Raw genomic sequence first — 19,055 nt, forward strand, 5'->3', positions numbered from 1 at the left:
ATAAAATATATATTCTACTGTATATATATTAAAATCCTTAAGAAAATAAACTTAAATTTATTTATAAGTAATATAAATTTCAATACACATTCATAAATAATGAATTAGGTTGTAAATAGAGAATAAGGTACACAATACATTGATACATTAAATACACTATTCTTACATTTTTTATAAAATTCATACATTCGAAAGTTATAGTAAAGAAAATAAGAAAAAAGTTATTTACTTATTTTTATTTATGTCTTATCTGTTATAATAATCTTGCTTATTACGTGCCTTATAAAGAGTAGATTTAATTAATTAAAGATTTTATTTTCTTTATACTTGAAAGCTTTCAATTTTAAAAAATAAAAGTAAATATACCACCCAAAGTAATAGCGAAATGAATGTTAACATTAAAGAATAAATAAAAGGTTTTATATATTTAATTTTAACATTATCTATCAAAAGAATGAAAATGTTAAATTCGAATGGAAAAATGGAGAATAGAGTAAATAAAAAATAGACAGAAAGAAGAAAAACGAAAATATTTACAGAAAAAAAATGATTATGTAAGATTTTATGCACCGAATTCCAATTTGAATGCTAATTTAACGCTCACGATTAGTCAATTTAAAATTTAAATAAAAAAAAATACGTATATACATTTTTATCATAAATCAAATTTTTTAATTTAAAATACAATTTCTCATTTAATATCTCTTATTACTTATATTACTGCTTTTGAAAATTTCGTATTTAAAATGTTTTATAAATTCGGTCTATTTTCATTAGCGTTTTCTATCATTGGAGAATGAAAAATGCAATTACTATTAGAGTTGCATTCGTTTCTGTCTAGAACATCCCCTTTCTCTCAGAGTATTATTAATTGGTATTACGAAAAGTAATGAGTTACGTTTAAGTGAAAATTTCATGTGCAAAGTTTAGCAATAAGTCAAACAAGTTATGATCCTGCGTAAAGGCTAGAAAAGGCAACACTTACTCTGCTTCTCTCATCACTCACTTAGAAATATTCGTAGAAAATATTCCAGGAATTTTAATGAATCAACGTCTACAATCGTTTATATTCCATCTATTGAGATAATGACCAGTAAAATATCAAGATTTTGAAATAATCTTTAATAATTTTATCCAAATGAATAAGTAAAAATAAAAATACGAATAAATTTTAAAATATATCGACACAAATATAAAAGTTCTAGAATGAATTCCATTATTTCGAAACGACGATGCATTTGATATTTTTCATCGATTTTATTGATGAAAAATGCAGAAAACAATTTATTCGCAGCATGATTTTATGGTAATTTATGTAAATTTAGTTCTGTAAAACCTAAACTGAATTTTAATGCAGATTTTGAAAAATAAAACTTTTATAATTTCAAAAAAAAAAAAAAAAAAAAAAAATGATGTTCAGAGATGAGAAATTCTAATAAATATTTGTTTAAAGTATATTGTCAAGTAACCACTTGCATTTCTTTATTTAAGACAGCAATTAATTTGTTACACCTGTGTAAAATTACTCCAAAATTTTCAAATGGTGTTGTCAAAAAGTAAAATATTCAACAGAAAATTGATTATAATCAAAACCTTTTCATTAATTTATAATTTATAAAAATTAACAAAAAAAATCCCGAATTCTGTAGTCAAATATTGTTGACAAAATTATCGAATTTTTATAGGACCAATTTTCTGTGTAGTAGTAACTAATTTACAAACGAATCTGACACTAGATTTAGGGGATGCCGCCATTTTTTAATAAATTTAATTAATTCAAATAGAATTATTTTAATTATTAATTTTTAAAATGTTCAGAAAGTATATTGAAGCAGAAATAGAACATGCAACTTCCACACATCAGATAAATATTAATAAGTTACTAGTTAAGCTATCTTACTCCAAGCTAATATGCTTTCTGGGCATTTCTAAATCGATTAATTAAAAATTAAATTATTCTAGTATTAAAGTCATTACAAAATGACAAAATCGTTTACTTATAGTATCAAATTCATTTCTAAATTAATTCTTGCTCTACAATTTTCATTATTATTTCAATTTAACTCCTATAATTCTCAAATGAAAATTATATTAATAACATGATCTAGTGATAATCTACATGGCTTCGGAATATATCTTGTAAATTCTTTAATAACAGAAAATGTATCAAATAAGCCTATTTAAAGAAAGATGTAATAATACCTTCACGTTAACTAATCCATATTCTGCTGACAGTAGTAAGTACTGTAATTGGCAGATGAGTTGATTCGCCGATTTAGACTGTTCGGTGATTCAATCAACGTTCAGTTCTATCTTCCAAGCTCAAAAGACCTACGTTGTTGTACTCCGTATTGTCAGTTAATATATTAAACAGATATAAATATGGTTCATCTATTATAAATATACTGTAACTTGGCTGGTTTCGGTTTAGATTGACTGAACACGCATTTGTATCATGCTGTATAATTCATCAGACAAATAGCAGGGCTATCAACCGTTTGCTTTTTAGGTAGGCAGTCGGTGAATATTATGACCCGTCCGCATCATTTATATATATATATTTGTCCGCTTTTTCTGTAACTGGTCAGTTTTTCGATGTTGTGGCATCGTGGGCGTCGATCCAATGGAGCAGCGGGGACATATCTACAATTAGAGTAAAGCCCGATTCTATGTAAAAATTTTAACCTTTGTTATATTTTAAAATTTTCTTTATTGGGTTTGAGCGCCCGCCAGAGACGAATTTGTAAGCTGTTTCAAGACGACAAATCATTAAATTTTATTAAACTTTCTTCTATTAGCTTACTTGATAGTTAAGTGGTAACAGTCAGTGGTGATATTCGGCGGGTTCGCACAGGTTCGGCCGAACCCGTTGTTAAAATTTTCAGTTTCCCGAACCTTGTTAAACACACGGAACATTTCTCAGTGGGTTTGTTTTTTTTAAAAAAATATATTAAAATATGCGTATTATACTCTGTAATACTACTAAACTAGGGCCTTATACCCCGTTTGTACCGAGCATTTCAATCTAGATTGTGAGCAAGGTCAGGGAGTATGTCTTGGTGCGATCCCTCTCGACCGTTTCAATCTCGACCGAAACGAGGTTTAATCGCGATCGATTCAAGAGAATTCTTGAAAGTAGATCCAGTCATAAGAGAGATCCCAGAATGCCACGCGCGCGAGATAATACAAGATGGCTGTGGAACACGTGTCGGGCTATGGACAGCGAAAGAAAATGTATAATGTATCTCGAGAGATGACGAAATCGCGTAAATCTGCTACTTTTACAACTATCTATTGAACTAAACATGTTCTTTTTCGACATTATCTGTAGAAAAATAGCAAAAATAGCAAAGTAAAAGGAGGGGAAGAAATCAGCTGTAAGATTATTACAATATTCACATAATAGCAAAAATTTTAACAATTTTCATTACTGATGTAACGAATAGTATATTTGGCCTCAGCCGAATACCGAATATTCGGCCAGGAGTGTAGCTGAATGGCCGAATATTCGGCCAAACTATTCGGATTGATTAACGCACGTACGAAAATTGGCGCGCAAACCGCATTATGGCAAGGATCGCGCACCCTGCTCTCTATTGGACCACTGTCACTAAGATTTTTTCTTCCAGTAGGTCTAAATTATTTAAATTAATTAATTAAATTATAATTATTAAAGTTAATATGAGATGGAGCCTAACGTCTACCTCTGGTGCCAAATTGGTTTATAATTTATGTAATAGCCGTAAATAGCCCGATATGATTCGGCAGTTGTTGGTATTTAGATGTAAGTTATAACTTATAAGTTATTTTATATGCAATCGATCTTTTTAACTCTAAAATTTTGTTTTTACCACGTATGTGTAGACTGAATAGTGCCCTAAGGATATACTTTAGTGAAGACATATGGTCTAGTTTCTGCCCAGTTGTGGAACAGTTCAAATATATTATTGGGGGTTTTCTATTTGTGAAGTTTTGTGATATTTTAGTGCTATTGTTTTTGTCAATATTTTTAAAATTAACATGATTTCAAATGTTATCTTTTGCATATAATGAGAAATGCTCATTCTTTGCTTTATATATAAAATAAATTAGATATTAGTTACTCGTCTTCTAGAAATAGATAAATAATTCTTTCATTAAATACGATAAGTTTCAATAAAACGTTTCGTAAATCATTTTAAAATATCGTAAAAAATATTAAAATATACGCGAATACGAATATAACATAATTAACTAAACAATAATATTAATGCCCGATACATTCTAACCTACACGCCATCAATGCCATAAGATATCGGGCTAGATAAAGGCTATAATATTATTTAATTACGAAATAATTTAATACTAGATATAGATGCTATTTCTTATTAACTTTAATAATTGTAGTTTAATTTTCAGCATTAATAAAAGTTACCAAAATGATTAATTTACTGTTTTTTTGTTATTTCTTACTCCTGTTTTAAATTAGACTATAATTATTAAAGTTCGCCGAATAGTGATTAATTTACTGTGTTTTTGTTATTCGGCCGAATAGTGAAAAATAGGCCGAATACCGGGTAGTAACCGAATATTCGTTACATCACTAATTTTCATATCTTTCAAATATTTATGGTATATAAATTCTGCTTGTTGCATTGGGGGATTTTGATGTATAAATTAATTTCTTATAGCATCAACGTTAAACAATTGTAATTTCGTGCGTATTAACGAGATATTAACGTATAAATATGCAAATGAGCTGCTGCTCGATACGCGTCATCATGAAGACTCTTTCCAGTGAGAAGAAACTCCGTACTGTGGACCTGCTGAAGAAAAGTTTTTTTCTGTTCAGAAAACAGCATTAGAAGTTGGTGTTGGGCGATCGAGTGTATCCAGAATAGAAAATAGTGAGCTACCAAATCACGAAAATTTAACAGCTAGCAGGAAGAAAACGTTGAGCGCCAAAACAGAAACGTTTCATAACGAATGGACGTTGCAATACATCATCACAAGTAGAGGCAATTGAAACATGGCTTAGGAATAGAAGTGAGTACTTCAACTATCCGCAATGCCTAAAACATAACAATTCGAAAGCAAGATTTAAGCCCAAGAGCCTAAACTTACCAAGTTAGCCATAAACAGAAACGCCTTAATTTTACCAAACGCTGTAAAGACTGGACCTTGGAAGATTGGAAGAGGATTGTATGATCAGATGGATTCAAAACTAATAGTTGGTTCAGATGGGCGAAAATGGGTATGGACTACATCGATGAAGTCTATAATTGAGCAACATTGAAATTTGGTGGTGGTAGTTTTATGATCTGGGGCTGTATTACCTATTTTGGGCCTGGAATGCTGTTCTATATCTAATAGAATCGATAGCGTTATTTACATTGAGATACTTGACAATTATTTATCATAATCTGTTGATTATTACCATAGGAGCTCTTTCATTTATCATGAAAGAGCTATCAATAACAGATTGTGACAAATAAGTTCAGCAAAATAATGATCCAAAACATACATCCAGGAGGGCAATATCATGGCTTCAGGATCAAAATATTAGCCTGCTTGAGTGGCCGCCTCAATCGTCTGATCTCAACCCGATTGACACACATCTGGTCCATTCTTAAACGTCGCTTGTGTGACTATGCAGCTCCGCCCGAAAGCATCCACCAATTATGGGAACGCGTACAGAACGAGTGGAACAAAATAACATTGGACGATTGCAGGATTATTATTAATTCTATGCCCAATCACATTAGGAAGGTTTTAAAGGCCAAAGGAGGCTTTACTGATTATTGAAGTGTACTTTTTCCACAAATACGATAGATTTTTGTCTGCATCAAAATCCTACCAATGCATATGTTCTTTTGTGTGTTACTATTATTAATAAAATAATTACATTGTTCAAATAATTATATGTTTACATTTATTTGCATACTTATAATTATATGCGTAAAGTTTTTCGTATTAAATGTGCTTTGAAACAATTTCCAATTATTTAAAATAGTCTCCTGCATTCTTTGGGAGGATTTTGACGCTTACTGTTTCTTAATGGGACGTAAACATTCAGAAATGTTGGGAGCAAGGATGTCAATATCTATTCAGCATAGACCATTTATTGTATTTCTGGGAAGAAGCAAAAGTAATGACTCAAATATACTGTATTTACCGACTTTTAGAATTGTTTTATGATTTATATTATCTTCTTCCAATAATCTTATTTTTTTATTCACGGCTTTTTTAACCAGAATTTTCTGATAATAGCTTGTTCACAAAAACGAAGCTATCTATAAGCAGCTTAGGTTAATTGGCTAATTAGCACCTCACTGAAGAATTAAATTGTTTTTTCATTTTTGATTACTTTTTTAACACAATGTAGTCATTCAATAATTCATGAAACATAGTAAAATATCGATTTTGTTATTTAAACAAAGAGTTTCTCCAAAATAATAATAATTATCTAAATGAAAACGTACATTGTATAATTGTAAAAAGTAAGTTATAAAGACAATACTCTTTATAGACATTTACTGCAATTAGAAATGTACAAAATATCTATATAATTGTAACACATATGTATAACTAATTCGCAACTTACAAACATGTTATAATGAATAAAATAAATAAAGTGAATTACTTGCATACTGTATCTATTTTTAACTTAATACAGTAACTTTCCACTAAATAAAACCTAATTCAAATCATTCTGTACCAAATTGAATGCAAGGATCTGAAAACTTTAAGGTCTATGATAATTTCTAAATTTTATATCACATCACAATTGAAAACTTTTATATAAACAGAAAATTAAATGCTTACAGTTTGCAGACAGGAAACTGCAGCATGAAAATAGAATAGTGCATTATAATGTATCAATATACAATTTAGATATATCAGGCAAGCATTTTAATTTTTTTTTTTTTTAACTCTTGGAATTTTTAAGGATGAGCAATTGTACTCAAAAATAATAGTGTGGTTAAATTTAAATTTATTTATGAGAAAAATAAAATATAATTGGCTATTTAATTTTAAAAATTATATATTTGAATACTTCTAATTTTTGAAACTTTAATATTTCTATTTAAACATTATTTTGAAATCATTTAGATAAATATGTTCTAACAAAATGAAAAACAGAGAATCATAGAGTCAACAGTTTACTCATATATTTTGGGCTTTAATCCAGCTTCAAGAGTCTTAAACATTCTAAAACTATATATTCATTCCAAAATATTCAAATCTTTAATTCTTTTAATAAAATAGAAGTTCAAAACATGTTAGATATTCAAATATTTTGAAAAAAATTTGCATTTTCAGAATATTCCACCCAGAATTAGTAAACAATGAGCATATTAACTGAAAAAACATTTTAGAAACATTTGAAATATTCCTTTTTCAATAAAATAATGAATGATTCTTTGTTTTTATTTTGAAATATCTTTTTTTCTTATTCTACTGCAAAAAAATTACGAACTACTTAAAGATTTTCAATATTGTTTCAAGTCCAGATATTTTAAATTTATCAGTACACAATCTAGCTTTAGTTAAAAAATATGACAAATTATTTTAGTGAAAATTTTTTATATTGTAACAATAGATTGATTAATTGAATTGTTAGATTTATATTAGAAATTAAAGCTTTCTCTTCAGCAAAAATGAAATACTGTAATTTCATGCAGATAGCCTGTGAGAGTGTATACATTGCAGAAAATTGTTAGGACAAAAATATAGCCTTTACATAACCTGCCTCACTGTAAACCACGTGTCTCCAGGGCAGCCATTGAAAGCATAACACCCACTAATACAGTTTAGAAGATACCATCTCAAACATTAAAATGTCAATTTTTTTATTTTTCTATTTCACTTCATTGAAGATATAATTATCAAATAAGTGAGAGGAAAAAATACTGAGAGGAACCTCCTACACTTCATGTATCAAGATATTAACACCTACTGAACAGCAATTTTATTTTTTTCCATGATTTCATTTCTGTCTTATTTATCAAATAATATTAACAAGATTATTTTATTATTATTATTATTATTATTATATAACTCAGAAGAAGAAGAAACAGAAGAAACTAAGCAGAAAATAATTTTAATATCTAATATTCAATGACACAGATTTGAAAGATGCTCATTGAACTCTTATTTGCTACTGAGAACTTTAAGCTGAATATTCAGGTAGACATTCACTAGCAAAAACCAAAATGTGAAAAATGATTTACTTTTGCATGGCAAATTTGATTCACACAATTTGTCAAACAATGAGCAATCATATGTAAAAGACAATAAATGTCAACAACACAGAATGGTAACTGATAGCATCCAATTTTTTAATGCTTGCTTCATTATTTATTTATCAAATAAATCATTTATCATAAACTGTGATAATATAATTAGAAAATATATTCTTTGTAGCTGTAGTGTTTAAATTTCTCTCTCATTTCCAGAAATTGTCATTTTGATCACTGGCAAATATTTTTTGCTGGTGGAAGAGTTTAACATATTGAAATATGATCAAGATTCTAAAAACAAAAATTTTCCATAAAGGCCCTCATTGCTAACACAATATTTTGTTGTCCTTTCCTTTTTTTCTCTACAATGATTTGCTTTCCTCTATAAAATTAAGATATTAAATTATTTTCAATTTAATTTTTTTCAAGTTAACATTTATTATTATTTTATTATGATAGTAGTTCATACAAACAACATCTCTATTGATAGTAGTTCATTAATGTAGCACCTGATACTACAGAATATCAGGTAATCAAACACTTTCTGAATAATAGCTGATAATTTGGAAGTGTGCAATAATAACCATTCTGCAAATCAAAATATATTTGGACATGTGGTGCACTAAACATTCCAGATGGTAATCAAGGCAAAAGCTAAAGTATAGTCATACATACTGCTACATACATACATACATACTACTGCATACATACAACCATGGAATTGAGTATGATGTGATGAAAAAATATCTCATTTTGTTATAGAACTTCATTTGTAACAGGGCGCACACACTCACTAATGTGTGTGTGAACTGTGCTTAATATGTATTTACTCACTATCACTAAACAAATTGGTGCAAAAATCTTTCACCAATCAGACTTGAAAGCATTATCTGATATTTGTAGGTTTCAACAGGTATTTATTCCTGACTAAGTCTGTGCAGCAGCATTAGAAATTGTAAGCCACACCAACACCAGTCATTTGCAAGTTGCTCTTCGGTCATTCATGAGTTCTCAAGTCACTTTCCAGCCATTCAGTGAAGTTATAAAAAAGAATCAACAGGCTAATCTCATCTCCAAATCAAACTGCTGGCACTACTAGCCATCAATGTCAGCATCTGTTCAAGGCAATGTCAGCATTTATGCAACATAAGTAATCTAATCTTGCAAAAAAAAAAAAAAATGAAAGTGGGAAAAGTGGCATGCACCGTATCTTCTTCAGGTTGGTTAAAGAGGGTGTGTAAACAAATCAGAAGCAAACAGCAGTAAATACTAGTACAATGTACAAAATATGTCAAACTGCTGCTTGTTCAGTGTGCCCTTCTGTGAAGTTCTGTCAATATGATCCTGGCCAAGATTGTTAGGATTCCTACTGTGGAGCTCCTACTAGAGTCCAAACTATTTCGTGATGTCTGTATTTCTTGTATATTGTTCTAGATCTCGATCTATGTTGTATAGGTTTAATGGTACATTGTTTTTTGTCTCTGTTAGTTATAGCTTTGTTTAATTGTGATGTTTCTTGTTTTCAATAGGAAAACTCTAGCAGTGTCTGTATTTGAAGATTTACTGTATCAATAAGGCCCATCCTCCATTTTTATGAGAAAGAATCAGCCTTAAGATGGTGTTTATTATGTTTTTCTTTAGCGTTGCTCTAGTTCTGTGTGTCTCCACTGTATACCTTCCAATGAATATGAGTATAACATATGTATTGATTGCTTTAAATGTGTTTTGCATTTAACTGTGTTGTTAGAATTAAGTCTGCTGTTATATTCTTTTGTTAGCTTTGTTTTGTCTATGTATGTTCTTTTCTGGTCTGTGTGAGTTCTGTGAATTTGACTTGTTGGAATCCTAAATATTTATAGACTTCATCATCATCCAGGAATTCAATAATATCTCCATTTAAGAGTACAAAATCACCTTTCTTCAGGATTCCTTTTTCTATGTGATCCAATTGCTGATTGAGAATTATTTATGAACCCGAACCAATCAGCAAAAGGTGGCAATTCGTCGTAGCACTGTACTTCCCTTACAAACAACTATATGAAAATATAGTTGTTTGTAGAAAAATCTCTTTGTGAATAATTTATTTTGTTGTTTCTGAAGTATACAACACTTCAAAAGTAATAAATACTCTCAAATAACCTTGAAAATGCAACAAAAATTTAATAACTAAAATGTTTTCAGATGTTTAGTTCTTCAATTTCATTTCAAAAGTAACAAAACAGGTTTTTGTATCATTTCAGTTTTTGTTATTTGGATTTGTTTGATAGTATACATTCCTGTACATAGTATTCCTGTACATGCATATTGTGGTGTTTGTATTTTTAAATAGTTCAATAGTGTTGAGATTAGGAAACTATTCAGAAAAATTTTAAAGTTTTTGTAACTTGTTTTTATTAAGTTTGATGTTATGCTGTGGCATAAGAAGTCTAAAAACATTCATTCTAGTACTAATATTACATGTTATTGATGAAAGTTTGGGTATTTTAAGTTGATTGTTTCTCCAGTTAAATAATGGTTATTTATATAACTTATGTTGTTTCTAATCTGTTATATCAGCCTGCCTTATTGTTTGTCTTTGTTTTCATTGTGTCTGTTTATAATTATACTTTAAAGCCATGGTGTATATTTAAACACATATGCATTACTTTATTCTGTTATTATTACTGCATCAGAATAATTGTGTGTCTGAAAGTTGATTCTGGTTGAATGTATTTTGATAATGTTTTTCCTAGTTGTTTAGATGTGTGTTTTGAGTATTTATAGTGTGTGTCTGGGATTCAACCTATATTTAGTGCTTCTTGGAATAAATTTGTGAATGTGTTGATTATAAACTGTTGTTATATTAGCTTTGAATTTGGAGTTTCTGTATTTATATGATAATTAGATATTGTCTTCTTCACAAATCTATCATACAAGGGAAACAACAGTAAGACCCCACTTAACACTGCCTCAATTACTACTGATTCAATATAATGCAGTCTGCTCAAAGCCTAAATAAAATCTCAAAATTTACGCTGATTCAAATTATCGTGGCATTTCATCTATTCGTATATAATACGATTATTTATGAAGAGCTGCAGACTAAGATTATGGGCTTTGTTGTCACATCTTGTTTCATGCATTAATTAAAAATAATACTTCATAACACAAAAGTCTACAAAGTTTACTTGTCACCTGCATCCAGAAAAGGTTGTTCATTGCTGATTGAGAATTATTTATGAACCACGAACCAATCAGCAAAAGGTGGCAATTCGTCGTAGCACTGTACTTCCCTTAAATCTATGTTTATTTTGTGCAATTTTGGAAAAAATAAAACATCATGGATGCCATAGGCAATATCGATTTCACTTGGCAAGAATTAACTGATAAATGCATGAACGAAGTGTGGAAGAAGCTATGGCTGAAGGTATCCAAGAATTCTCAATGGAAGAGCCTATCGCTGTATCGTTAGGTTGACAATTTGGTCAACCTAATCGATACAGCAGGACTAGAAAATGTAGACGAGCAGGATATCGAGGAGTTACTGCAGGTTTCTAGTGAGAGCCTTACCAACGATGACCTTCAAGAACCGGCAGAACATGGAATTCGTGTAGAACTGGAAAATAGAGATTCTGAAAATGATAAACATAAAGAATTTCTCTACAGATTTCCTTAGTAAAAGTTTGGTAATGATAACTGAAATTTTTGATCAAATTGTAGTAAATGATCCAGATTTTGAAAGGAGCACAAAAGCAAGACGAGGCATTTTGGATGCAATCTCCTGCTACCGACATTTGATTAACAAAAGGAAAAGAAAGTGACAAATGAAACTATACTACTTTATTGCAAGAAACAAGAATTTCAGAAGAGTCAGAACCTTCATCACAAAAAATGAACTTTACATTTCTGTGTGCATATGTTTGTGTGTTATTTAACATATATTATTATACAAATTAATATAAAAATAACTTAAAATTAAAGTAAAATCTGTTTATTTTTGGTCGCATGTTCCCCTTTTCCTATTTACTCTATGTTAAAATGACCTCATTTAGTGCTTTGTCCTCTAGGAACGCATCCCCCACATTAAGCGGGGTCTTACCGTACTTTTTCTAAAGGAGAGTAATTTTTATTGTTTTCAACAGAAATGTATTTCAGGCTGCACCCTACATCAGTCTGTTTTGCTTGATGTTTACAATATTTTTAATGAGAAAGAAGAGTACACACTGTTGTTGATTTATAGAATCTGGAGAGCTTGAAAATAAACTATGAATTATACTATATTATTATATCAATGTTTAAAATAATATAAAAATTTATATGTTATTTCATACATATACATAATAAAATATATAAACACAACATTGTATATTTTAATGTTTTACTCATTTTTTTTACTAAGTTTTGTTCTCCATTTTTACCAATTTTTGTTTTGTTTATACAAATTTTTTACATTTGGGTTTTAATAGTATGCAAAGTCTTAATCTTTATACAGTAGAGCGTCAGAAAATTGGAGTCAATTGGGGACTGGGGTTGTTCCAATTAGTCATTTGTTCCGATTTCCGACTTTGTACGAAAAAATATATTAACCTGTCCGATGTTCAAATTTTTCTCCGTTGCATGTCGCTTCATGTTGAATTTTCGTCGATTTTAAGCCTAACGAAAATTTTTATAATAATAATCGAGGCTATCGTATCGTTAAAAATTATTTCTGCATTTTGTACAAACAAAATAAATATATCGAAGAATATAAAAAACATGAAAATTATACTTTAGAAGTAAATCTAGTATCAAAAACGTTCGATTCAGCACGACACAGTCCGACTGAAAATCGTTCCGATTTCCGGCCATTTCAATTACCGACGTTCCGATTAACGACGCTCTACTGTATACTATTTTATACATTTATATAATTAATAATATAATTCATTTTTATTTTCAAGCTCATCCAGATTTTACAAATTAATAAGTGTTTTTAATGTATTCTTCTTTGTCATTAAAAATATTGTAAGCATTAAGCAAAACAGATTGATGTGGGGTGCAGCCTGAAATACATTTCTGTTGAAAACAATAAAAATGACTTTTCTTTAAAAAAGTAGTTTTTCTTGTATGATAGATCCATGAAGATAATATCTAATTAATACAGAACTAAGAAAACTGTTGTGTTTATGTTTTCATTCGTACATGTTATGCTATGTATGTTTTTGTCAATGACTATTGTTGAGGTAGACTATTTTATCTGCTCTGTAACTTCTTGTTAATATGTTCCAGTATCATTTGTAGAAAAAGGCTGTTGTGTATAATAGTTCTTTTCTGGTCAACAATGAGATGTGAATATTTTCGTATAAATTTGTCTGTAAGCAATCATGTCTGTTTTCTGATAGTGTAATAAGTATGAATGATAAATTCATTCATTTCTTAAGCCACTTCATTCAATGGAGTGGTTTTCTGGCCTTGGTGGTCTTAGTGTAAATTGTCACTGAAGCATTTTGGCTTGGTTAGTATGTTGTCCATTGTATGTAAGTGAGGTGGCAACTGTTGATGATGCCAGTACTGCATTCACCACTGATGGAAACAGAAGACTGACAAATTTTTTGAATGTAAGCTTCTGCTTAACCAACAAACACAGACCTTATTCACCCAGGCTTCATCCAAGCCAGTATCAAGCTGTGAACATGTAACAACCATTTTTGTTTTCTTCACAGAAATGGATATGCTTACATATTTAAACCAGGTCTCTATAGATAAGCTATCTGACATAGAGAAGAACAAACACTATTTAATAGTGTCTGTTCTCCATGTCAGATAGTGTTAATACAGTGGACTACCCTATAACATGGGGATATGTTCCGCACTGTAGGAAATCGCATTATAGGGGACATACATTATTGGACCAATTTATGCAAGTCCAAACATGTCTCTAAATTTTAACTGTTATCACAAAGGGCCAAAGATTTCCTGAGCATTTTTCCAAAATTAGAGGAAGGCAATTATATAGTAGAACAAGTCTATAACGTTGATGAATTTAATTATTTACAATAAAAAAATTATTTTTTAAACTGTTGGCTTCACTGTTCATATATAAACAACTGGTAAGTGTATATTTTTGCTTTTCTAAACAAAAAATCTGAAAATATGTGAAAACGTAAAATTTATCTTACACATTATATGGGACTGTTTATTGCGCTGTGAGTTCTAGTCAAAAAATTTTTGTTGCGTTATACAAATTTGTGTTATATGGAAATCTACTGTAGTGTCTATTTAATAGCAACCAAATCTGGATCAAATGCCACTTGTGAATGACTCTTTGCTTCATTTCTCTCCTTAAGATCTTACTGGAATGGGTGGCCCTACTGGAAGCTTGTGCCTCCACCAATATCATTCTATGGTCATTTGGAACTACTGATCTCTATCACCTCAACACAGTGGTGAATAGCTATAGTGCACTGATGAAATGTATCCTACTCGGCTTATACCAATGCCTAATTTTATTCCAGACCAAGGTCAAAATACAGTTACAGGAAAAATTGTTATTATAAAAATAAAACAGAAATGGTGATGTAAGAATAAAAAATTTATTCTTTGTCAGCCAATTCATTTAAAACATGTGCTTCTTAGAGCAGGTTGCTGTAATTAACAATGTAATGGCATAAACCAACAAAGAAGTCTCAAGAGGAAATTTCTTGGAAGTAAACATGATGCCTGCAATCACTTCAAATCTAACCTCTATGCATATACAGTATGTGTTTTTGATGATTTTGGAAAAAAATTGCAATAAAAGATTATGTCTGCAGTACATGATGTTTGATGTTTTCTACAGATGCTCTTAGTGATTTTGGACAAAGGAAAAGCTGTTTGATGAGTTCATGATTGCATTTTAAAATCAACAAATAGCCCCACCTTATTGTACAATCCACACTTGCTTTCGAATTGTTTTTTAACACAGATAACCCACAAGTGATCTGCATGAAATTATGGTAATCCAATTTTATTGTTCTCGGGCTTTTTTAGAGTATATTTTCTATGTAGTAATTATATAAATCAGATTAAATGTTAAATATACAATATACAAATATACACTATAGTATTCCGGTTTATCATATTAATTACCTGATTTTCTTCAACATTTTGGACGGCTATTTCATCACAACTTGTTCCATTTGACAAATAATCTGCAATATTAAAAGTATAAATGACTAAGGTTCACAATAAAGAAATATTACATAATTAAGTTTAACCAAACTTATTACATAATATTGAGTTTCTGTTGTTATATTTTTAAAAATTTATATAAATATAATATTTGCTCATTATTTTTTTTTTAATTAAAATTTTAAAATATCTTTCTCAAAAAGTAAATTATTTTGGAAATAACTGTTTTAAATAAATTATATTTCATTGTTAATTATTCAAAAAACTCACAATTATATGCTTCCTAATGTTTAAATTGGATTTTAAAATTAATCATTGATTATATTGATATTTTTTAACACATTTATTTGACAATCAATGAGATTGATTGTCAAATAAACGCATTAAAAAATAAGGGCAATAACTGTCAAATAAATGATTAAAAAAAAAACAAAAAAAAAGGAAGGATTAAAAATTGAACTAGCAAAATTTCCACCTATAAACCATGGGTTCATACAGAGATTGTCTTCTCCAATCAGCAACTGCCTAGATCAGAAACATCTCCACCAATCAGCGAATGACAACATATTGCAACTCCATTTTCCAATTCTACATCCTGATGATGTCCAAGGGAATGTGGACAAAAAATTTGCATAAGTAAAGGATTTTTCCAGGAGTTTCAGCTTTGGAGGCGGGTGATTGAGCAAAATTTCTTCATACAATGACATGTTTTCATTTTCTAATCATGTAATTTTTCAATTTTCCAGGGCTGTGGAGTCGGAGTCGTGGAGTTTTGATGTTTTAATCGGAGCCATCAAAAATCTCCCCGACTCCGCTTTACTTTCCCAACTTGTTATGCTTATAAAAATGAAAAAGTATTTGAATCGTGTCATATTTGATCCTCCAAGTTTGGAGATCTCTCGAACCCAAAAAAATGTCAAATAAAGGGAAAAATTCACACATGTGCACGCATATGTTGGCGTCTAATTTGTTTAATTTCTTTATTCTCTTCTGAAATATTAAACAATATCTCAAAATGAATAAAGTTTAAGGATTACCTGAAGAACGCTTCTACTGTACTATTTTAGATGCGGTTTTTTACATTTTTGTGAAAAATTGAACATGTTTTTAGCCCCATCTAAAAATTCTCTAATTAGTCTCAGAAGAGGAAGGACCTAATTCTTGCACCCAGTGAAAACAAGTAAGATGGGCTATAATCTAATAATCTTAATCTTCGTTACCGTTACTCTTTGCCTGAGCAACATCTGGCTCATCTGCCAGTTTTTTTTTTATAAAACTCATCTCTACCCTCAAAATTAAGCTTGAGTTGTAATATGAGTACAGACAGAAAAGGAAATCTTACAAAATTTGAAGTGCAAAAGCATTCGGGGTTTTTTCTATACGCATGGATGTTAGAATGTGTACCAACCGATTTAGTTCAACCATTTTGTAGCTTAATAACTCCTATGTTAAACCATCCAACTCCAATTCAAAATCATGCTTCCCATACACTCTAACATTCGCACATACAAAAATTTGGGCTGGATCATTTGTTCACCAATCGCTACACTTTTCCTCTGTTATATATAACAGCCGAGAAAGTAAAAATTATCGAATACATATTTATATATCGACTATGTCATTACTTAGAGGAGTCTTTTAGTTTTGGAATAAAAAAGTTTCTATGTTCTACCTTTATTAGAAGTATATTTATTAAAGCTTATATTCTGAGGTCACGTGATAACGTCAGAATTTTCGAGCCTACTTTGTTAACAAGTTCACCCTTAGTTGAAGTTGGAATTGGATGGTAAGGAAAAGTCGAAGTCGAGTAAAAATCTACCGACTCCACAGCCCTGCAATTTTCTTAATGTATTGGTTTCCATATTCATGGCAATTTTACAGAATCTAACCCTAATGAATTTTGGAGTTGCTACTGTATACTTATAAGAGAGTTAACAGATTACTAGAGAGCAAAAAACTGTATACAATATTTTTTTCAATATGTAAGATAAATTTCTGATTCCTAAATAATAATTTGAACAGCCTGGTTTAATATCAACTGTTATATAAACAACTACTACTGAGAACTACTGTAAATACAAATACTACACTCTCAATAACCAAAAAACCAGCAAAATAACTAAAATCTAACAAATGTTTTCTTCCATATTAAACAGACATTCTCAGGTTATGTTGTTCAATCTTGAAGAACATAGTTAGGGACTCATTACACACCACAGCTCTCAGGGTCACAGCATCCTATGAAACCCCAATGACAGAAATATATAAAGCTGTCACATATAACCAATTACTAACCCCTATATACAAGGAAATCACCAGACATAACAACTTTAAGCTGGATTTCACATTCTCTGTCAACAGGAATGCCAAAGTCCTCCCAACTGGCAACACTTATTGGGTCTCTACTCAATTTCATTCACGGACAATAGATGCAATAGATTATTTGAGTATGTTGGGTCCACTAGCCAACTTGAAAGAACATTAGTCAGATCTCCACAGTCCTAGTGGCATATGCATCTGACCATAACAACTTGTTCCACTTTAACCAAACAAGAATCTTCCGTCATAAACAAAATAGGGCACAACTCTAATACCTGGAGCTCATGGAGATACATAGGGCTGTTCTGAATTGCACAGCCGTTAACTTTATGCCGACACTCTTCCAATGCCATGGAGATGCCTACATCACTATTTCATGACTTATCATCATTGGCCCAAAGGAACATCAAGAATAAACCTCCACCAATTAACAAGTTGCCACATTTTTTAAATATACACATTCCATCTCAGGCAGTTCAAACAACATATCACAAGGATGTCCGCTTAAGATGGAAGAAAACATCTGCTGGAATTTGTCAGTTATTTTGCTGGTGTTTGGATATTGAGAGAGTAGTATTTATATCAACTGTTTTTAATTATAAAGATACTAATAAATGATCAAACTAACTTTATGGAGGAAAATTAATATTTAAGGATCTAGATTAGAAAAAATTTTAAAGAAATTTTAGGAAGATTTCAAACTTACAAAGACATTACTAATATTTCTTAATTTAATAAAATAAATTCTGGAATATTATCCAAACAAATACATAATTTTAATTCTAAATGATTTATTTCATAAATAAAAAAAAAATTATCCTATCTATTTCATTTATAGATGGATGTTGCGATATTCAACTCAACTATCCAGTACCAAATCTATAAATATTGAAAATAATGTGTTTTTCCCACTATAACATAACATATAACAGTAGCAGTTATCACATAATTCTACTGTTGACCTAAACAAGTAATAAGCATGCATTTACATATATATTATAAATTCTACTTGTACTTTAAACGGAGTTTATGTAAATAATTTCAGAAACTATTTAATGTAGTTCTTTTTAATCCTCATTATAAATTAAACTTGTATTAAATGAAAAATGTCTTTCCATATATTCAGAACTTTAAAGTTTATGCTATGGTTTTTAAATATCTACAGTTTTTTTTAACACTTTTATAATCTACTCAAATATTGTTTACATATATCAAAAATTTATGTAATAAGTACAATCAAACAGTAATCAATTTTTATTGAGAATTATATTAGATTTTAAGTTTTATCTGTTGTTTAAAAAACTCTCTACAATATGTTTTTTAATTAAAATAAAAGGTTAATGTTACCCTGGGTATACAAAATGGCGGCTCGTCTCTGACTCCAGC

The 19,055-nt window shown here is 29.9% G+C and overlaps 1 protein-coding gene across 1 annotated transcript in view; it reads right to left on the reverse strand.

The window, feature by feature from the left end:
• hwt (heavyweight) overlaps nt 1–19,055 on the reverse strand; it is a 242,787-nt gene that overhangs the window by 210,258 nt on the left and 13,474 nt on the right. The window contains exon 2 of the mRNA XM_067288471.1: nt 15,309–15,370. Within this exon, the coding sequence (XP_067144572.1) occupies nt 15,309–15,370 (62 nt within the window). The remainder of the gene's footprint in view (nt 1–15,308; nt 15,371–19,055) is intronic.

Source organism: Centruroides vittatus, unplaced genomic scaffold, assembly GCF_030686945.1.
Source record: "Centruroides vittatus isolate TY-2023 unplaced genomic scaffold, ASM3068694v2 scaffold_861, whole genome shotgun sequence".
Classification (NCBI taxonomy): domain Eukaryota; kingdom Metazoa; phylum Arthropoda; class Arachnida; order Scorpiones; family Buthidae; genus Centruroides; species Centruroides vittatus.